Below are 22,092 nucleotides of genomic sequence, written 5' to 3' on the forward strand. Positions count from 1 at the left end.
AGGTTTTCTCTGCATCTATGTTATTTTACACCTCCAGTGTGTTATGTATCACATGATGTCCCTTGTAGCCTTTTTGGCAAATGGGAATTTGTTGATATAACTTTTATCCTAGATAATAGAGCTCATTTGGCATAGCAAAACAAAAAAGCGATGGTTATTTTTCACTTAATCCTACTTGCCTTTCATTGACAGTAAAAGAAAGAACGAAACTCTAAAATTTGACTATTTTAATTTCAGCTGTGGCTGAGGTTGTTTGGGTAGATACTGAAAACGTGCTAGACACTCATTCCCACCTCTCCCTCCGGAGCCGCACTGCGCGAAAGGTCTGCAGGCTCATTCTCAGACTGGCTTGCAGCTGGGGTCCCAGATGGATTTCAGACTCTACCCGTCAAACACATTTGCATGCGACTTAAATGTGGCACTGAGTGAGTGGAATGGAAGGCATCCACGACGCCGGCAGGCTGTGGTTGGGGCAGAGTGGTTCTGCAGCCAGGGCTGTGCTGGCAACTTCTAGATTTGGGAAGTTTCCTGATTCTTCAGAGTCCTGATCGTGCCAGGAGTGGTGGCCTCTTAGTCCCACCCTGCAGTGTGGCTTTGAGAGTCATTCCCAGAAGCTACCTAGGATGTGATTCTGTACACCATTCAATACTCTATTTGTAAAATCTCTCTCTACTACAAATAGGGAGATTGGATTTTGTCACCTTAGTTGATGTGAATCTCAAGAAAATAGATGCCCTCCCTCAGTGCGAGGTGGGACACGGGTGTGGAGCACATGCAAAAGGCATCAAGATCCCTTTTCCTGAACCAATCCCTCACCTACATTAGGGTGTAAAGTTGTGGGGAGTTTGAAAATTGGAAGAGGATTTTTCCAGACTGTTGGTGGCGTGCTATGGCCCTGGAGGAAGGGGGGTGTGGGTGCCTGTCCTTACCTCAACCCTAGGAGAGGGGCAGCGAGGTCACAGCTTGGGGAGCTTGTTACGTCCCTGCCCATGGTAGACACAGCCGCTGTGTCTGACTCCAGCCTGAGACTGTGTCGGGCAGAGACTGCAGATGGCTAGTTGTTTGATTCAGGTGCAGTGAAGGACAGGTGACTGTGTGGGGTCCACGAGGCTCCATGACTTTTGGGGGGGTGAGGGAAGTGGGTCTTTCCCATGAGCCAGATGTTGGGCTACCGGGATGTGAGGCAGCCGGTGTGGGTTGTCCGAGATCCTGTCTTAAAGGGCTGCCAGGAGATGGAGAAACTCAGTGGAGGAAGCTAGAAGTGAACTGTCAAATGCATAGAGACGAAGGAAGAGTCGGGAGCAACCAGCCAGGAAGAGGGAGATGCAAGGGCTATGGAGGAAACTGCAGGTGACAGGCGGGGTGTGTCTGAAGAGCCCACAACAGTGCCCCATGAGACAGGTCAGCGTGCACCCCGCGGGCCCTCACAAGACCTCTGCTGACCCTTTCTCCTCTCGCCACCCCTGCTCCTGGCCTCGAGGCCCCCCAAGCTGCAGCTGAGGTGGAGAAGGCTGAGTAAAGAAAGAAAAGCCAGCCTGTCCCCTCTGTCCCTCTGAGGGGCCAAAATCCAGAATTCAGAGAAGGAGCTTGAATTTTAAATGGGGCCCTTTCTCCACGGCACTCATTACTGAACTCAATCTTGGAATAAACTTTTTACTACTTAAAATGGACCAGACAAAGGGGATGCCCAGGCGGAGCGTGGAGGATCCGAGGGCAGGGAAGCTGCGCTGCAGGGTGCCACAGTGGGGAGTCGAGGTCATGACACGTTTGTCCAAACACATGGAACGTGCCACACCAAGGGGGAGCCCCAGTGGAGAGCGTGCGCTCCAGGTGACGACGAGGCATCACTGGGGCCTCGTCCACTGTGACAAATGTTCCAGCTGGCACCGGGTGCTGACGGTGGGGGTGGCTGAGGGAGGGAGGTCTGTGGGAACTCTCTGTACTTGCTCCTCATTTTGCTGTGAACCTACAACTGCTCTAAAACAAGGTTCTTACACCTTCCAGAAGAGCCATGGGTCTTGGCATAGGTTTCGCCCAAGGGCCAAGGTCTGCCTTGTGCCGGGGACATCTCAGCAGGCGGCCGCAGCTGAGCAGTGGGAGAAACGGGCAGTGCCGGAACAGGATCCATGCCAGCCCGGCTGCAGTCTGCCTCCCTGCCCTGCAGGAGAACCTGGGTGCAGGGCGGGAGCTTCCCCCTGCCCCTCCAAAGACCTCCTGAGAACAGACATGGGGAAAAGGCAGGGGACAACGGGCCTTGGGCATGCCCGGGGACAGTCCCCTGTCTCCTCACTCACTTGCCCCTCAAGCCCGGCCCCAGGCCCCACTCACCCAAGGCCCAGGATTTCCGAAGGACAAACAGGACTGAGAATGGCAGGCCCTTGTTCAGGATCGACCCTCAGGTCAGAACAACAGGCAGCTCAGGCAGGTCTGCAAGGTCAAAGGCAAGCGTCTGGCTCCCTAGGTCTGACCCTCCTGAGTTCACAGGGGTGTCTGCCAAATGTTGTGCTCTGAAGCCCAGCCTGCTCCCTGCTTCCTGGCCATGGGAGCAGCCAAGTGGGACTTGCACCCGTGGAAGATGGGGCCTCCACTTTTCCCGTGAGCCCCAAACCCACCCTTACCCCAAAGGACTCTGACAGGTCTCCTGCCTCTAATACCTGCCCACCCCCTTCGTCCTACACATGGCTCCTGGGGAAGTCTGCAGGTGCCCTCACTCTGCACCGAAGGGCCCAGGGGAAGCCCTTAGCGCTCCCCACTGCCTACGGCACACAGAGCACTTGCTGACTCGGCATTCAAGGCTCTCCACAATCTGAACTTATTGTCCTGCTTTAACCCATCTCCTCTCTCCACTCAGCCAAACCACCTATCTTGGTAAAGGACACACTCTGTGTGTGTCTCCACCACCTGCTCCCACACTCCCCAGCCCGAATGAATGCCACGCTCTTCTACACTCTGTAAGGCCTCTGCTACCTTCAAAGTTTCTCCTCCTCCAGGGAGTTTCCTCTGTCACTCACCTCCAGCCCCCTCCCCTGCCACCAGTGCTGGGTACCTCTCTGCTCATGTGGTCCTTACAGCTGCTCTGTAGGGAAGGACATCTATTGGTCCTATTCTTCACCTCCAGGAAAGCGGCTGCTGATGCCCAGACCACACGCATGGTGGGCCGAGGGTTCTAGGTGTGATGCCTTGTCAGCAGGGGTATAACAAGCCTATGATCACAGCTCTGCAATCTCTGGCTCCTTTCCTCTGGGGCCGGTGGGTGGGACATTCGCTGCCTTGAAGCAGGAACATGAAGGGCTTGTGTTAGGGATTGGAGACAGAACAGAATGCAGGGCACCCTGCCTGCTCAGGTTCGGGATGCCTTGGGCCTGCCTAGAGCAGGAGAGAGCCCATGTGGTCCAGCCTGGCTCTCTGGGGTCCACAAGTGAGGCATGAGCTTAGGACCCCAGCTCATCTCATAACATTACTCGGCTTAGCCCTGGCCTCTGTGCAGTGACCCTCACTCAGACACGGCTCACTTTCAATCCAGACGGTCGTTTAGAGTTTGTTCTGTTTGGGAATTGCCATGTTCTGGCAGAAACAAATTCTCTTCAGGGTCTTGATTGAGACCAGGTCCCTACTGGGTGCCCAGATACTGCCTGAGAAGGATGGTTAGCACACTCTGGGCTCGCCCAACTGTCTGTACACCCTCCTGGCTTAATGTGAGCCAGAAAGGGACCTCCCAGGTGTTTGGAACCACTTCTCCCAAGGTCATGACCATGGGATTACACTCTGGTTGGGGGAGAAAGGTTCACAGGGTCCTAAAAGGTCACAAAGGTGGAAGGAGTGGTCCATACCATGCAGTCCAACCTCCCAAGCAGCAGGGTAGACAGGGAATGCCCGTGGTGACATCGTACCCGGTGGCAGAGCCAGCCACGGGACCCGGGGCTCCTGAGTCCTCTGCCTGTGTGTGCCTGTGACATCTTGCTGGTGTCAGTCCAGGAACTCGTTGAGTGAGCCTGGCCTAAGTGCTCCGCTCTCAGCACCCTTCTGCACCCAGCCCACCACAGTGCACGGGCCTGCTCACGGGGCCCCCAGCAGCCCTCCTGCTCTTGCTCTGACCCGTCACGAAGCCCCCTCCGTCTCCCCGCCTTGGGCTTCCCTCGATTCCCATTCCCAGCCCCACTTCCCGCAGCGGGGTTGGGTGGACAACGCTCATCCCCCCCAAATACCATCCCACTGTGCAGGTTTATTTGCTGTGGTCAGCCACGGCCCCACCCTGCCCAGCCCACCTGGAAAAGTGAGGGAAAAAGATAACGATTCCCCACCATCTGTGGCAGGAACGTCCTCTAGGGGGCGCCACGACCACCCCAGAAAGAAGCCTCCTCCTCTGCTGTTCTAACCTAACTGAAAAAGCAGCAGGGCCGCAGGCACACTGTGCGCAGGATTATGTCCCGTCCTCCTGCAGGTCAGTAATTCCCTCAGGCAGGAATAATCTGTACCAGGTGCTGCTTCTTTGGCCGCATCAGCCTGAAGTTTTCTGCAATTCCTGGAGAGAAAGGAACACGAAGGTGCTATGGCAACTCCACTGCGTGTTATTTGTGGTTTGATGAAAATAATTATGTTCAGTCTATCCTTACTCCACTCGATACAGCTCCCATTTGATAATACGGGCTCAGTCCTTCTCAATCATCTCTCTTGTCTTTATTAAGACTTGGGTTAGAACGGGGCCAAAATCCAATGACCAAGGCCCCGAGCCGTACCCTGGTGCCTGGAGTGGGCCACCTTTGCAAAGTGTAAAATACAGGGCCTTTATTTCCCCGAACTCAGTCAAGACACAGGAAACGAAAAGGTTGGAGCCATTAAATGTCACCGTGGGGAAGCCCACTGACAGGAATGACAGAGGCCTAGGAAAAAGGGTGAAGTACTTGTCCAAGATCACTAAGTATGTGCAGGGCACGCAGGGATGGAGAATCCGGAAGCTCCTATTACGCAGCAGCGGCCGCCCTTGCCTTTGCGAAGGGCTGTGGTGTAGTACGTCCATAGCACACGGGTACTGAGACCAGGCTAACAGAATGTTCCTGAGCCAAGGCCAGCTCCACTGGCTGCATAATTAATTTGTAACCGGCCTGTCACTTCCTGCATATCACTGAATGTTTTTCAAGGACGGAGGGATTCTGTTCTTCTATCACAGGGCTTCAGTGGGTTCCTCCAGTCCTGCCATGGCGCTGTCCCTTCGCTTGGTCAACCATTTACAGATCTCGTGAAGTTCAACTTCAGCCCGGCTCTGCCGTGATGTCCACATGTTCAGCTTAGCCTGCATTCGAGCAGCAGGAGACCAACGCTCTGTGGTCACAGAGGCCTCTCCAACTCACCAGCCTGAAAGGAGAGGTTTGTTTCACCAGAGGCAAAAGCATGGGCTCCTCTGTCCCTGTTCCATCTCCCCGAGTGGGCACACAGGCTTTAGCAAGGAAGAGGGGGGACTGGCAGTGCTCCCACCAACCAAAAGCCATTGGACGTCAGTGAAATGCCCTTCATTCTGCCCTCTGATATCTATTCCTCATCTACCGCTTTTTATTAATAAATCCCTTGAGAAAGGGAACAGCTTTCTATTGGCCAATCAGGGACCATTTCACAGATTCGCCAGGAATGATCGGATGGGTGTCTGGGACCCCAGCTGTACCACTCACCTGCAGAATGACATGGTGAATAACTTAGCCTCTGAAGTCACAGCGGGAACAGCAGCACTTGTTCCACAGCAGGGAGATTAACAAATCCAAGGCTCAGCACATAGTGCATGCTCAGTTATCTTCTTTCTCCAGCAGGTTCTCTGCCACAGGAAAGGTGATTTCTGAGATCACCTAGTTCAACTTCCTTGTCATACAGGTGAGAAAACTGAGGCCCAGAGACGAGCTATGACTTTCTCAAGGTTACAAAGCAACAGAGTAGAAGACCCAGGTGCCCTGATTTCAGGTCTGGCACTTTCCCCATTACTCTGCCCTATCTCTCCAAAGTGGCCCCTCATGGCATATAGGGTCCCAGCCCATTGGCTGTGCCCGAGGCGACCCTCCCCGTTCTCACAGCTGCTCATCTTTGCACTGTACCAGCCGAGTCCGATGGTACAGGACGACGAGGTCCTGATAAGACCGGTGGGTCACGCACTGGTTCAGCCCCAAGTCCTGCCTCTGGAGTTCTGTCGCCATGACCCTGGTTATGGCTTTGGTGGGATGATCCTCTGGCAGGTACCTCCCGGCCTGGGGGCCGGTTAGGTCCCCATTTCTAGTCTCTCTGAGCACCAGAGTCTCTGGGGGACCTGGCCCCTCACCCGCTGCCAGGCCTTCAGGCTGGAGGCGAATCTCATGATGTTGTAAGGACAGACCACAGTCAGGTTCTTCCCTTTCAGTGGGCACACTTGCTCCTTGGCTTCGCCTTCAGCGCGCAATCCTAGAATGGAGGGTCAGGCGATTCACCGAGCAAACGTGGCTTCTTCTGTCACCCCTGTACCCCCAGCCTCAGACCACACCGCAAAGGACCACAGACGAAGAGTATTCATAGCTCCATCAAGCATGAAGGAGTGACTTAGGATTTCTGTAATCGTGTGTGCATGTGTGTGTGTGTGTGTGTGTAGGGGTGTGTGTACAGCAGCAAGATACACACACGTACGGAGCAAATAAGGCAACGTATCTGTCACAGGTGAAGGTTTGAATCTAGGCGATGAGTTGATGGTGGCTGCTCTTTCTGCATTTGGTAGATTGGAAAATGTTCATAATAAAAAGATACAAAAGAATTTTGCCAGATTCACCCCCATTTTCTACTCTACCTGAGGTGGCCCAGACGTGCCCCTTGCTATCCGGTACACAGTCCTTTGCATCAGCTCCGGGGTCTCCTGGATGTCGCTCCTCCCTCCTCTCCACCCACACCCACCCCGTTCAGTCCCGGAGCGGAGTCTGCCTGAACCCTTCCAGCTGCACTGGTCTCCTTCTGCTCTTCACCTCAACACCACGGTCACCCTGGTCACATCATCATCACCCGCCATAATTGTTTAAGCAGTTATTATGCGTAAATACTGAGCCAAGAGCTTTCCCTCTGCTGCTGTCTAATTCTTAGGACACCCGTCTGAAGGAGGCACTACCTGCACATAAATACCTATGCGTAGGTGCTACTTACAGGTGAGGAAACTGAGCCTCATAGAGGCTGAGGACTTTCTCAAGGCCACATATGTAGAAAGTGGCAGAGATGGGATTTGAACCCAGCTCTGTCTGATTCCAGAACTCTTGCCCTCTTTTCCACACTCCCTCTCTGTGCCTTGCTAAAGTGGCTTCCACAGCAGTTTTGTCATCTTGTTGCTACTTGGCCCTTAGTTGTTATTTACCTTCTCCTCTGCTAAGGCCTCCTCCACACCCAAATAGCCCTTGGGAGAGCTTTGCCTGACACCTCTTTACATCTCCCGGCACACCAGCACGGCGCTGGGGGATTGCTTGGTTGACTCCAGCCAAGTTTTTCAACTTCAAGATGCACAAGAGGAACCTCCAGCTCGTTTCCTTGCCCAGTCCCTGCTGGTTCGGGGGGTGGGGACCAGTGCAGGTACATCCACTCCCTCCCTTTTCCCTTTCCTGTCGGCAGCACATACCCTCCTTCCCCCATTCCAGTCCATCCCAGAGAAATGAGAGACAACTGCTCACAGTGGGTACCTCTGCTCAGCTGTCTGCAGCCCTCTGCCTGCCCCCTCTCCCCAGCATCCTCACCTGCTCTCCTCACCTGAGACACGGAGCAGCAGCTGGGGCCACCCCAAGAGCCCTGCCCCCTCCATTCTATCCCACTCCCCAGGTGCACTGTCCGCCGGCTGCCCAGGGCCTCTTCCAGCTACTGGAGGATGTTGCCCCACACGGGTGTTTACCATCCTCCCCGGGAGCCTGGGCTCTTACTGTACAATTGAGAAACCCTGGGGGAAATGTGACAAGGGGAAAAGAGCTCAGGAAGCTGCAGAAGAGGAAGAAAGGAGCACTGGGTGCCCTTGAGACAGCTTCCTTCCCATTGTCATTGTGTCACAGTCCTGATGGGACACGCTCAGTAGCTCCCCATTCTGCACCATGGTAAGTCTAGATCCACCCCCTGAGGTCCCCACTGCTCCACTCACTTCCTCCAGTCACCAAGATCTCCTCATCACTGGCCACGGACCCCTACATGCTGCAAGCCCTCAGGCCATTCTCCCCAACTGAAACAGTATGATGCCTCCAAATTTTGCTCACCCTCCGAGGCCAGCTTCAAGCCTTTCTGATAATCCACCCTCTTTAATCTACGCTGCACCATAGTTCTTATGCAGGGGCTTGTGGCTGACTCACTCAAGAAGCTTGGTACACACGCACGTGCCCAGGCTCCACCTCCAGACATTCTGATTTGACAGGTATAGAGGACCCAGAAATCTGCATTTTTTATATATTTTTTTAGAGATGGGGTCTTGCTATGTTGCCCAGGCTGGTACCAAACTCCTAGGCTCAAGCAATCCTCCTACCTCAGCCTCCCAAAGTGCTGGGATTACAGGCATGAATCACTGCACCCGGCCAGAAATCTGCATTTCAACGAGCAGTACAAGTGGTTCTGAGGCAAGTGGTCCAAATAGACCACACCTTGAAGAGCTCTGTATGAGGTCAGATGGGCCCTGCGGCATGCCCCAGGTGCTCTGCCTGTGTACGAGGTGTGTGCTTCCCCGAGCTACCCTGTCTAGGCCAGGCATGCAGACCACAAATAAGACAGAAATAGCAGTAACCGCCATGGATTGAAGTTCTGTTGTGTACCAGGTGCTTTACTCAGGTTATCTCATTTAATCCTGCCAACACTGGGACACTTTGTAATGAAAGTTTGTCATCTTTGGGCTCTCCAGCACCAAACACGTTTTCCGTTCGGGGGACATGTCCAAGTGTGTGAGTGTCACTTGGAAGCAGAGCTCTGCTTCCCCTTCTGCACAGGGTGGAGGCAGATGTCCCCCCACCCCCACCCCTCTCCCTGGCAGCTGTGTTGCAGGCATGTGACTTGACCCAAGCCTGGCCACATCCGTGATTCTGCCCAGGATTCTAGATCCTCAGGATGAGGCACCAGATACAGGGCCAGCTGGAGGTGACTTACACAGAGGCAATTTAAGCATTCAGAGTCCAGCATTGGCATTGTGGCAAGAGATTGGTGGCCTCAAGTGGCCAAGGCAGTGATCAGTGGCAGCATAACCAGACTGTCTCATGTTGTGACCTCAGCTATGGCCTCTGCTATCCATTCTCGCTTGGTTTCTGTCTAAATCGACAGAGTTTAGGCAAAAACCTTGTCCACCAGCCTTCTCATTGATCCTGAGTTGCTGATATCCTTCTAGAATTCCTTTGTTGTTTCTGAACAGCCAGAGTTGGATGCTGTTGATGGCATCCAGAACCATCCCTCGAATGGTTAGGCAGCACCATGGCCTGCAAGGATGCAGAGCTAGGATTCAAACCCAAACCCTGTTTTACTCCAAGGCCTGTGTCATTAACCACACAATACTGTTGTATCAGTCACGGCCCCGGAAAGACACAGGTAGCTCACTGAAACTGGGTAATTAAGGAGTGTTTAATAAAGATGTGGTAGAATTTGGGGGAACTGGTAAGGGATGCTTCAGTACACTGAGGCTGACAACAGTGGCGAGTCATTGCCACCTCTGGGCCTGCAGGAGCAAGAGGATGGAGCAGGAGGCTGAACTTAGAGACAAGAGCTGTTTGGGGAGGGGCTTGGCCAAGCCTTCAGAGAGGAATGCAGCCAGTCCTGCCACCACCAGGGAGGGAACCCCAAGGACAGAAACCCTGACCTTGCTTTCCCCACCCTCTGCTCTTCTGTCTTGCTGGCCATTGGCTCAAGCCACCAGAAGCTGGTGTCAAGGGGCCTGTTGATTTAGCCACATTGGCTGGGTACCTAGAAAGGGCAGGGAGGGTGGCCTGCGGGTGCAAACAGGAGAGTATCCAGCACAACCATTTCTCTCCCAATTTAGCGTATATAATTTTTCAGGCAAGTTTAATACATTGGACTTAAATACCACTTTATCTATAACTAAATCTAGCATGCGAGCACACTAGACCATGCAGTTGGTATCTATATGAACGTGTCATGGGCTTTGCTAAGGAGCACGATGACTTCTTGAAAACAAGCTTGAGCACCACCCACTAAGAGAGGGCCGTGTGCTAGAATGCAGCGGGGTCTGGAGGGTCCCTGGAATCTAAGAATTTGTTTTATGCTCCAGGAAGATCTGACTCAGGTGGTCTAAAGACTACACTTTGAGAGACACCGCCCTAGTGTGTTCAGACTCTCCTAGAGAGTATTTAATTATAGTTCCCCCCCGCCCTGCATGTTTTATCAAATTCATAAACAGAAGCAACACTGGAATTGCTAAAGGGCAGGTCCCAGACCGGCAGCCTTGGCACGCAAACACTGTGTGACAGATCAATAGCTTCTGGGTCAAGTGCTTCTCTGAAGAGTCTCACCAGAGCACCAGGATGAAACACATGCCCCTCGCACATCTTCTAATGGACTCAAAACTGAGGGGTCAGAAATAACCTCTCTGGGGTTAGTGGCATCACCTGGCAGGTTCTCACAGAGCAGTGTTCAGGTTAATGGGGAAGCTTTTATGTGACAGAGGAAGGCTCAGAAAGAGGGAGACTGTGCCTTAGTGCTCAGGGTATTTTTTTTCACACTTTGTGCTGATTGTAGGAATGTGTTTTCCAAATGTAAGACAGACTGAATGTGTGGGAAAGTGTGATTGCTCTTGGGGAATTTAGGATGATACTGGCCTTGGCCATTGCTAAATTGGAATGGAAGGACCCGCCATCCTTCCCCCAACCTCATGAGGCCCCTTTCCCTTTAGAGCCCAAAGAGGTAGGAAATAGCAAAATCCAATCTGTGAGAGATCACCAGACACAGGTGTGCCTGTGTACCTATTTCCCGGGTTAGGGCACTGGAGCGGGGACGGGAGCTAAAAGGGGAGTTCTGCGGAGGAGGAGTAGAGAGTGGAGAACCAGGAGAGCACGTGGGGACAGCTTTCAAGAACTTCAGTGGAGAGAGTTTGTCACCCCACCCTCCCTGCCCCCTGTGAAATACAGGAAGAGAGGCATTTCGACATAGGCAGAACCCCAGGTTGTTCTATTCTATATGGCTTTGGGGTCCTTCAGTAAAGGAGCTCTTCAGTTTTTGTTCCTGCCAGTAAGTGGTGACATTATTCATGTGGCTTCGTTCTAGTCACATGCATCTCTGCCTTCATGGAATTATTTGCAGGATCCAGAGATAAATGCACACAGCATACCAGATATTGTCTATCGATGCTATCCTACAGATCCCAGCTCCTCCTGACAGTATTTTCCCAGGACACGGTATTCCACTTAACTTGTTTTCTCTTTCCCAAATACGCAATTCTTGCTGTGGTACCTTGTTTTTCCCCACGTTGCATGGTTTTCAACACCCTTTTCTGGAAGTGTTGGAAAGTGTCGTGTGTGAGGAGTGACGCGCAAGCGTCTGAGGCTAGAGAGAGAGAGGAAGTCCCAGCAGTGGGGCGCGCGGGATGCCCCTGGAGCAGGAGCTCTGCCCAGGTCAGGCCGAAATTGTACTTTCCACGGCAAGGACGAGCCAGAGAACTACCAGGTGTGCCCTCTGGTCCTCACGACCGCCACACACAACAGCAGTGAAAAGCACTGGACTGTCCACAGTCCATGCAAACCCCGAGCTGCCTGTGGAAGGAAGGGCACGTTCGGGGCTACATCTTCTCCTCTGAGAGCGCAAAGTGCACACCCGAGGTTATTAGTGAAATGAGGGGAGTCGGCAGGGCCAGGAAGGTGGGATCCTGACCTTAGAAATAGCCAGTGATCACAGATAAAATCCATGGCATTAACACACACACACAGTTTTTCCCCCTCCACCCCCCACTCCTCTCCCGGCACAACTGCCAGATGGCTGTGGCTGGAGGTCAGAGGTCATTCTCATGGGTTCATGGGTCTATAGTCCGAATGACTTCTGGGTGACAGCAAGCAAGACGGTGAAGACCAGGCTCTTAGTCAGGAGTCCACAGGCCACGGGGATGACAATGCTGAACACAGAGACCCTGGAGGAGAGAGGAGATTGAGTGCCGCTCCTGGCAATGACTCCTCCACACTTGAGAGTTCCCTCTGCAAAATTCCTTCATGTCCTCATCCTATCCACCTAGGTCCTTCCAGCACCTTTCCCACACTGTCTGACCCTGTGCCTTCCATTTCCCTGATGGGAAATACGTTCGGTAGACAGCACAGGGTCCACGCCCAGGAAAGGTGCCCGGGAGCAAGGGCGAGCTGATCGGCTCCACTGTCCCTCCTGTGTCACCTGGTAGAGAGTGGGGCCCCAGACCCACCTCCTGGGATAGTCACCTCACCTCTTCGGCCTCAGTTTCCTCATCTATAAACCGAGAAGAATCCAACCGTACTGAAAATCCTATTGTGAATTTTTATAGATTGTAGTAAGTTCATTCTAGATGCTCTGGGCGAACATCAATAGGTATCATAAGAAAGAGCCGCAAACGGGTGAGGGAATAAGCCCGTGCCGTCAGCGGACATGGACTCAGATGAGAACACGAGGAGTCTACTTGACAGACACGGGGGAAAAACAGAGGAATGGGTGCAATGGAACAAATAGAAGGCCCGACGTACAGCTAATGTTATATGAGAATTTAATGTGTAAGGAAATCAACGTCCCAGTACGTAAGGCAAGGATTGTTTAGCAAACAGTCTTGAGGAATCTGGAGAGCAACATGATGAAAAGAAATCTTTTCTAAAATTTATACCATGCAGCAAAAAATCTTCCCCACGGACTAAAAATTTAAAGAAAATGGTAAAAGAAATCATAGGAAAGGTCACAGGGAAACAGAATCAGGCACATTAAAAAATAAAGCAAAGCAATCAATTCAAAATCAATGCATCTGCCTACATAAAACTTAAAACCAAACGCACAAATTAGCAAAGAGGGAAACAACATGATGCTGACAGAAAGCAGAAAACTGTCCATTTGCCTGAAATTCACCCCTGGCGGTGGGGTCCACCCTGTAGCACAGGGGGCTGCATTCCCAAGGCTGCCCGGTCAAGGTCAGCAACTGACAGCATTGGCCAGATATGGGACAGGTGTCTCTCTTGCCTCTCACATTGTTGCAGTGCCCTCGCAGCCCCTGCCTCTGCCCCGATCGTAGTCTTGCAGCCGGAAGGTCGGGCTTCTGGGCTCAGCTACCTCTGCCTCCTCCCCAAGTCTGTCCTGCCAGCGTCTGCACCGTCCCCTCACAGCCTTCTACCGTCTTCCTACATGGGGCTCCCAGGCCCATCCGTTTCTAGCAGGCCACCAACCACATCTCTTTCAGAGGCTGCACACAGGCTACCAATCCCCTGAAGTGTCTAGGAATCTGTGAGCCCCTGGTCTTGGTTAGAACTGCCCTTTAAACAATCACCATGGATGCAAGAGTGTCAGGACTCCAGCTCCCTGCCCCGTACAACTCTGAAGGTGACCCATGGTCCCTAGAACTCCCTTGCAAGACGGAGCCAAAGCTACCCCGGTGAGACCCCCCTTGGTTATGACACATTTGCTCGGCTTCCTTCCCTTCCCAGTCCCCCTTCCTCAACGGCTTTGCCAGAGATTTTGTTCACAACATGTTAACAAGACTTTTTTCCTGTGGCCTGCTTCTGGGGAACCCACCTTGAGCTAGAGCGATAGTGGCTATCTCTGCAGTGCCTCACTGTCCCCAGGTTGGGGTCTCACCTCTTCTAGCACCTGGGAAAACAACTTCCTGCATTAAGTTCCTTCTTTTTCAAACAGCTGGAGGGGCTTCTGCTTTCCTGACTGGGCTCTCACTGACAGAAAAGTTAATATTTGATAATATTTTTTCTTTTTTGAGACAGAGTATTGCTCTGTTGCCTGGGCTAGAGTGCTGTGGCATCAGCCTAGCTCATAGTAACCTCAAACTCCTGGGCTCAAGTGATCCTCCTGCCTTAACCTCCTGAGTAGCTATGACTATAGGCATGCACCACCATGCCCGGCTAATTTTTTCTATATATATTTTTAGTTGTCCAGCTAATTTCTTTCTATTTTTAGTAGAGATGGAGTCTCGCTCTTGCTCAGGTTGGTCTCAAGCTCCTGAACTCAAACGATCCACCTGCCTCGGCCTCCCAGAGTGCTAGGATTACAGGCGTGAGCCACCGCACCCAGGCCTCAATAACATTTTTAATAGATCACGTTAACAGATAAAAGAGGTAGAGCCTCTAGAGGGAATACAGGCAAAGATTATATACTATCAATTTACGTATTGGAAAATGAAAGTAGTGAAAAAAGGAAAATGTTGACTCTCACCTGCTCTTTCATTTGATTTATTCCACAAAGCTCTAACGAGCACTGACTATGTATCAGGCACTCAGGCCGGTGTCGGTGAAACGATATAAGGGAAAAATAGGCACCGCCTCTACTCACAAGGAGCGGCAGTCCACATTCATAGAAAAATTGAGGCAGTACCACTTTGCATCCATTTTAGCAGGAATACGTTTAAAATACTAACTTTACGTTGTCAGCAAGTCTACAGTGGCTCTGCTTCACTTAGCTTCATGGCTCACACTGCAAACTGTGTCCAATCTGTTGGAAGACCATGGAACTATGCTATACGTATGCAGAATAATATCGATGTTCAAATTCTCTTATGGGAATTATGTTTGGATTAGCATGACTTAAAAAAAAGACATCTGCAAGAACATGGCCATCTCAAAGTTATCAATACTATAAAAAATGAAAACGATATCAGTGTCTCAGAACAGGCAAACGATTATGTAAGTTATGGCTCTTCCAATTGATACAAAAGTATTCATCCATTAAAATTATATTTATGAAGACTAGCTAGCAGCATCGAAGAATAATTGTAGCAGGGAAAATAATGGAACTGTTTATAATTAGAATTGCTGCTATGTTAAAATATGTATAAACATGAATAAATACTAGGAAAGAATATGGAGAAAAACAGATTAGTGGGAATGTGGAAGAATATTTCTTTCCCTATTAATTCAATATTTAATGATAAACCCATTCTAAGATAAATCAACATTTAATAATAACTGCAGGGGTGTGTGGATGCTACATTAGTGTTTCTTAACTTTGTCTGCACATTAGAAATCTCCTGAAGAGCTTGTAAAAAACACTAACAGACCTTGCCTCTAAAAATTCTGATTCTGATTCTATTGATCTATGATAGGGCACACGCACCAGTATTAAAAATAAAGAAAAAAGAAAGCAAAGCGAAAACAAGATAACCCAGATAATCCTAACAGGTAGCTATTCTGAGAGCTGTTGGGTAGATCATCTCACCCAGCTCTGGTTTTCTAGCATCCCTGCTGAGTCAACAAGGGAACTAAAGCCAGAGAGGGCTCCTGACTCGCCCAAAGTCACACAGTCTGGCTGACACTAGAATGCAGGTCCCCACTCGGAGTGCGTTTACCACTACCCATTAGACCCTGGGGCTGGGTAAGGTCCGTTGGAATTTGGGAAACACGCCGTTTCCCTCTTCCTTACTAATCTGGTGCGCAAGGAAACCGGGAGGCTGAACTGAGGAGAATGACAGCCTTGCGGAGAGCCTCCCCTCCCTCCGTCACCACCTCCTCCTTCCCGCCGGACATTTCTACCCAGACTGAGGTGACGCAAGCCTGCTCATGCCCCACCCTCCCCAGCTCCCACTCCCCACATCCTGTCAGCACATGGAGTAAGGAGCAAAGGGTTCAGTGTCCAATCCAGGGACCCAGAGGCCTGGAAACCATACCTGGTGACATTTGTCACATTTTGAAAGTTGACTCCAGGGCCAGGAGTGGAGATGACAGGAATTGACCTGAATGGAGCTTGGGTCATGGTGCTGGAGCTGGTATATTGCAGGCTGGAGGCCTTGGTGGTAGTAGGAGGAACTGTGGTAATCTCAGGCAAGTTCTGAACAGGATTCTCATTGGAGGCAGTAGTACCTAGAGAATCTGCAAGAAGTCACATTAGAAGGATGGATGGATGGATGGATGGATGGGTGGGTGGATAGATAAGTGGGTGATTTGATGGGTGTATTGTTGGTAAGTGGGTGGAGGGGTGAATGGATGGATGGATGGATGCATGAGGAAGGGGGTGAATGGGTGGATGGATGGATGAATAGATGAGTGAGTGGATGAATGGGTAGGTGGTAGGGTAAATAGCACTGAGGAAAGAAATGCACGTGGCCAAGAAACAAGGTTTTCTTTTGCTAAAACCAAAGAAATACTGTTGGATCCACCTGAGTCAGAGACAGAAAGAAGGAAAGGAGGAAGAGAGGCAGGGAAGGAGGGAGGGAGGAGGGAAGAAGAAAGGAATGTTCAGGCAATTCGTGTTGTTGGACCTGCACTTGCCTGCTACTCCTCACCAATCCCTCTGCCCCCACCTTCTCCAAGAATAATTCCCTGATTACTCTGCCATATATCATTTACTCTGCTTTTCATTCACCTATAGCTGTGGCATATTGCTTTACAAGTTATCTTTTATTTACATAGTGTATATGTACCTGGTCTTTCTTAAGCTTAGCATTGCCCTGATGCTAGGAACTTGAACCTGTCTCCCTTTTGCCTGCCTTCCATACATTATTACTTAATTCAACGGCTACTGACGTCCTACTACGTGCCAGAAACTACATTATGTGCTAAGAATAGAGAGCTCGGAGCGGCGCTGGTGCTCCCCTCAAGCAGCTCTGAGATGAATAGGGGAGACAGGTAAGTACACCGGTCTCTACTATCCAGTGAGATGATGTTGTGCACAAAAGGGACACAAAGTGAGCTCTGGAGATTCACCCCGCAAATGGGAGCCTCAAGGACCCACAGCACAGTAGCACTGGCATCACTGGAGAGCTCATTAGAAATGCAGATTCTTGGGTCCCCTCTGTACCTATTCAGCTGGAGTCTGCCTTTGAAATAAGATCTCCGGGTGGTATGTGCCCATGGCAAGGTCTGAAGAGCACACAGGCGGGCCACCAAATGCATCTGTGGGAGGGGGACAGGGGATCACAGGAGGCTTCCCAAAGACATGGATTCTAAGTGGAGACCTAAGGAATAAGATTAAATTATCCTAAATTTGCTGTTCAGCTTGATTGTACCCCAATTCCTACAACAGCACCCCGAATTAGGCACTGCTACCCAAAGGGAATGCCATATATAGCAGCCCCTACTTACTATTAGACCAAATGCTTCTCAGGGACCTCAGATGAAAGACAAGGAGCTTCTAGGAGAAAGACAGGCTGCTAGGAATCTAAGCCCCAGCTCTGCTGGTGCTACCACCACGGCCCCATCCTCGCCTGGCCTGCCTCTCCCCACCCATCCCCAAGTCACTCACCCTTGGTCACCACCAGGTGGACAGGAAAGAACAGGGTTTTAGGGTCTATGGGAGGGTCATAGACCACACACCGATACAGTCCCGAGTCTTCTACTTGAAGGTTTGTCATTTGTACGTGCAGTAGGGAATGCTCAGGGCTTTCTTCTAGCGTGATCCTCCCCACTTGGACTTGAATGGGCTTCCCCGAAGGCTTCTCTATGACTGCTACAGTCACTGGCTTCCCTCCATCTATCAGCCTCTGCCAAGCCTTCTTGCTGTAGGTATATTTCAAGTAGTCAAAGTGACAATTCACATCCAGTGTCTCTCCCTCTGCCATTTCATACCGTTCTGCCTCAGATAATTCAGTTGCAGCTCGGAGCTCTGTTAACAAGGAAAGAGAGTTAGGTTCTGTGAGGAATAGTTTTTCCCTCTTTGGAAAAAGAACAAAAGGAGAGGAACCACCATTTTTTCTCATCCAACCACCCATTTTTCAGACGAGGTCCTTGAGGCCTCCAGGGAAGGTGCAACTTTCCCTGCAAGCCCACACTAGACCTAAGATCTTTCTGCGGTGGGTAGTTGTTTTACTAGAAGAGTGAGAGCATATGGTGCATGCTAATCAAATTTTGCAAATGATCATTTTGAGAGGAAAACATTTCCCGACTGGAGACAGAACATTTTGCTGAGATCATGAGTGGCGGGGGCATGAAGAAAGGGAAAGATTATGGAGAGGGCCGTATAGTATGAAAAGAGAATTCAAAGACATGGTACTAGCAGAGAGTGTCTCCCCAGGACAGCTTGAGGAACTTCATCCAAGTCCGGGCAAAGGGATCAGTGTGAGAGACCACCGGACAAACAGTGAGGAAGCCATCCTGAAAGCATGGTAGACATTGACATCTGACTGTGATACCTGGCACTGCTTTCCACCTTCTTTGGGTAGCAGAGCACCTCTTTCTCAGGGGAGCCATCCTCTGTGGCTCCACGGATGGGGCTGTCCACATCAGTGGACACATGACACAGACTTTGCCAATCAAAGTCCTCCATCATCCTGGCCATGTTGATTGGTTTAGGAAAGAGCACATGACTTGGCTGGACCTATCCGAATCCTCCCTGAGACTGCTATAGCTATTAAGAAAAATATGCTGGGGTTGATAGATCAGTGAGATGTGAAATGTTCTACAATGTGGAAATAGGCTACCTGTGAATGAGGCCAGAGACAGAGAGAGAGAGCATGCCCCAGCATGTATGCACAAGCTAACAGCATTATGTGAGTCATAGACTCAGCTCCTGAGCCTAGAAATCCTCCCTCCTATTTTTGATGTCAAGGAGTCAAGGCAGTGGTTCTCCCCTGGGGGCACAATTTTTGCCCCCCTGGGGACACTAGGCAATATCTGGACATTTTCGTTTGCTATAACCTGGGGTGGGGTGGATGCAACTGGCATCCAAAGGAGGCCAAGGATGCTGCCGAGCATCCTACAGTGCACAGAACAGCCCGCATAACAGAGAATTGCCCTGCCCAAAATGTCAATAGTGCCCAGTTTGAGAACCCCTGGTCACAGGGACAATAGTTTCAACCACACTTGGAAGTTGAACCAGATTAACCACCTAGAATTGGGAGTGATCTCTGGTCCAGGGCAGCCTTGCTGATGGGCGGCCAAGCAGAGTGGAACTGAGAAGATCCAGGTGTGTGGCTTCAGCTGGACACATGAGGTTCTATAAGTTTACTGAGGGACTGTGGCTTATCCACTCCAGCCTGGGACACCTTCCTGCATGGAACACCAAACAATGGGCTAGACAGCCATGCTGGGTCAAACTGTGGGGCAGGTTGCCACAACTACTGCTGTTGTTAATACTACTACTCACACACACTGTAATCCTTACGTGCCAGTGAAAAATGCCAAGGGCTGCCTCTTTGGTGGAGGCCCTGCATGCCCACCCCAGGATAGGCTAACAGCTCTGTCTGACTGTGGGAAGACCCAATTCAGGGACTCACGAGCATTTTGAAGGTGAAGCCAGGTTTGCAGGCTGATTTTTCTGGGGCCAGACTTCAGTTTCTAAGGAAACCTTGCAAGCAGGCCTCCTGGGCAGTTCCCATGAACTCTGGCCAGGAATTCCCCTCCAAGAGACAGACGAGCAGAGGCTGAGGGGGCCCTAAGCCAAGTCTGGTTCCCTGGTTTGTTCAGTCATTCATCAGTCTGTGGCTGAGCATCCTCTCAGCGCCAGGCACGGTGCCAGGCTCTGTGAAAGTCACGGGGACTCTCTCCTCAAGTTGCCACCACCGAAGCCCTAACCTCTTAAATTGATGTCACAGAGAAATCTCCGTTATTTGCCAGCTCCCCAGGAGAGGGGGAAGTGACAGGTGACTGGGTGTGCTTACAAATTTGCCTAGTCTCTTGTGAAAAGAGACAGTACGAAATGAAGGCTGAAGTGCTGTCTATGCACCATTACAAGAAAGAAATTCCTTGTAATATGTTAATAAAAAGGATAACAAATTCTATCTATTGAATATTATGTGCTAAGTGCTTTAGAAAAAACTATCTTATCTAATCTTTACAATTTAAAAGGTTAAAACCATTATTCTTCCCATTTTGTAGATAATGAAACTGAGGCACAGACAGGTTAAGACATTTGCCCAAAGTCTCACAGTAGTTAAGTGGTGGAGCCAGGGTACACACCTGAAGAGTTTGATTCCAGAGTCTGCTCTAAAGCACTGAGCTACGTTGCCCAGCACGGCTGTCGGATAAGGATTAGAACAGTCCTGGCCCAAGCATGCATAGGTGTCTGGAAGGAGCTTTTAGGGTAACATACTCCCACAGGGCATAATGAAATATATACCACTGGCTTCCTCTTGCACAGTTACACAACCTTCAACCCTCTGCCATCTCGCAGTTTGCCTTCAGAAAAACACAAATAAAACACAAAGAAACACACTGGTCCATGAGAACCTAATTCCCACCTGCCCACTCAGATTATCACCCAGCTCCAAGGAGACCCAAAGCAAGGTCTGTGGTCAGGCTCTGCAAGGCAGTTGTCCATAACCTTGCTCAAAGTAGTGGGTCCCAGGGGAGCACCCTCTTCCTGATCTTTCATGTCTTCCCAAGGCAAACCTTGCTTTCAACTCACGTCGACATTTCCCTCTGTTATTCATAAGGGTTAGGAGGAGGAGTGACTAAAGTTCCAAATGCTTCCATTGTTAATGCAGGTGTGATCTGCACAGATTATAAGAGGAGAGAAGTAAGAGTTGGGGGATGGACCAGCCCTGCCAAGCCTGAACAGCCGTGCCCTCCAGCCCCAGCATGCAGTGGAGAGCTGGGGAGATGCCCTCCACCAACAAGGGCACCCGGCCTCTTCTGTTCATGTCTGTGTCCTCCACTGTAGCATATCTGCTGGCCCATAGAGGGCCATAGCAGGGAAATATTTGTTAAATAAATTGTCTTTTGGGTTTAACAGACAGTCAACATCAAAAGCATCATGATAGAATATAAGGAAAAATATTCAACATCAAATAAAATTATTCTAGATCACGCCAAAGTTAGATTTACTTTATCATTATTCTGCTCCAGGGCTTTGCATGTCTCTGACAACATCAAAATATAGACATCTGGCTTCCCTAACCCATCCCTGCTTTTATTTCTGTGCTCAGGCCCTGGACGTCCTCCTGATTCTGCTAAGTTTGGGTACAGCAGCCCCATCTGCCATAACTGCTTCTTGGCTCTACCTTGGCTGGCCACATGCTCTGGAGCTTCAAAACAAAAGGACTCCCCGAGGCCTCCCCTGCTCACGCCTCTTCCTTGCCTTACCTGAGACCAAGAGCATCCACAGCAGCCCCCAGAGCCAGGCCTTCCTCATCCTTCCGGTGCATCAACTCCAACTGCTGCCTCAGGCTCCTGGGACAGCTACGAGACTCCACTGTGACCTACAGGCTCTGGAAGGTTGCACAACAGGATATGAGGCCATTCCTGGGAGGCACTGATGCTCTGTTTCATCACGGGGAGTTCTGGCTCCAGACGTCAGCGCAGGAACCCAGACCAGGGCTCAAGTTCTTCTGTGAACTCCAGTTTCCTCTTCTCTGGGGCTAATGAAGATTACAAACCTTACAAACTCTTAGTGAGAATAGTGCTTTTGTGTAAATAACAGTAAGTTATTACTATTAGGAGGAACAGAGGGCCCTCGGCTCTCCTGAGATCCCCTCCCTTCCCATCCAGATCGGGATAGTGAAGAGAGTCCGGCCCATGGAGGGACAGGTTGGGATAATTCTGTCTTACGTTTAGGGTTTTTGTGAGGATGAAACAAGCTCTCTGTGTAAAGTGCTCAGTACAGCTGTACCTAACACACACGTTATTTCGACATCTTGTCCTGCTCACGCCCACCCTGTTTCTCATGGCTTCTGCTGACTTAAGCCCACCTCTTCTTCATCACCAGCCGGCCACACCTTGCACTTGCCCTCAGCATTGTCACAGACATGGCCCGGGAGCTCAGAGGGGTGTAGGTGACCCCAGAAACGATTGGCGAGGCCATTGCTTCCATTAAACAAGAATAGACTTAGATAAAAAAGGAAGCGGGGTTAGGGACAATGAAGAAAGAAGGAAAGAGAAAGAAGAAAAAAAGAGAAAGAAGAGAAAGCAGGTTCCGTACAAGAAGCAACAAAAGGCAGAGTTGACAGTGCAAAAATCACCTCAATAACAGAAAGGACTGACTTCAGAAATACTCCCAAGTGCGGAATGAATGGGTATTTTAAAGAGCTCAGAAATTTATGGGAGCACA

At 50.6% G+C, this 22,092-nt stretch overlaps 1 protein-coding gene and 1 long non-coding RNA gene across 2 annotated transcripts; both read right to left on the reverse strand.

The window, feature by feature from the left end:
• Positions 1-4,273: 4,273 nt before the first annotated feature.
• Positions 4,274-8,453, reverse strand: LOC123632905. The gene is made up of 3 exons (XR_006733499.1): positions 7,732-8,453; positions 5,664-5,803; positions 4,274-5,352 (listed from the first exon to the last, which is right to left on the reverse strand). It is a non-coding gene; the product is annotated as an uncharacterized LOC123632905 (long non-coding RNA).
• Positions 8,454-9,543: 1,090 nt separating this feature from the next.
• Positions 9,544-21,248, reverse strand: TREM1 (triggering receptor expressed on myeloid cells 1). The gene is made up of 4 exons (XM_045543668.1): positions 21,129-21,248; positions 17,353-17,712; positions 15,779-15,980; positions 9,544-12,073 (listed from the first exon to the last, which is right to left on the reverse strand). The coding sequence occupies exons 1-4, from the start codon at positions 21,175-21,177 to the stop codon at positions 11,968-11,970; spliced, it is 717 nt and encodes a 238-aa protein (XP_045399624.1). The 5' UTR covers positions 21,178-21,248; the 3' UTR covers positions 9,544-11,967.
• Between the last annotated feature and the right edge of the window lie 844 nt (positions 21,249-22,092).

The sequence above is a fragment of the Lemur catta genome, chromosome 2 (assembly GCF_020740605.2).
Source record: "Lemur catta isolate mLemCat1 chromosome 2, mLemCat1.pri, whole genome shotgun sequence".
In the NCBI taxonomy this organism is placed as follows: Eukaryota; Metazoa; Chordata; class Mammalia; order Primates; family Lemuridae; genus Lemur; species Lemur catta.

Coding starts and splice junctions, on each gene's coding strand:
- TREM1 (XM_045543668.1), bottom strand. CDS start 21,177: ATGAGGAAGGCCTGGCTCTGGGGGCTGCTGTGGATGCTCTTGGTCTCA. Junction 17,713..21,128: donor GTGGATGCTCTTGGTCTCAG/GTAAGGCAAGGA, acceptor CCTTGTTAACAG/AGCTCCGAGCTGCAACTGAA. Junction 15,981..17,352: donor CCACCTGGTGGTGACCAAGG/GTGAGTGACTTG, acceptor GACTTCTTGCAG/ATTCTCTAGGTACTACTGCC.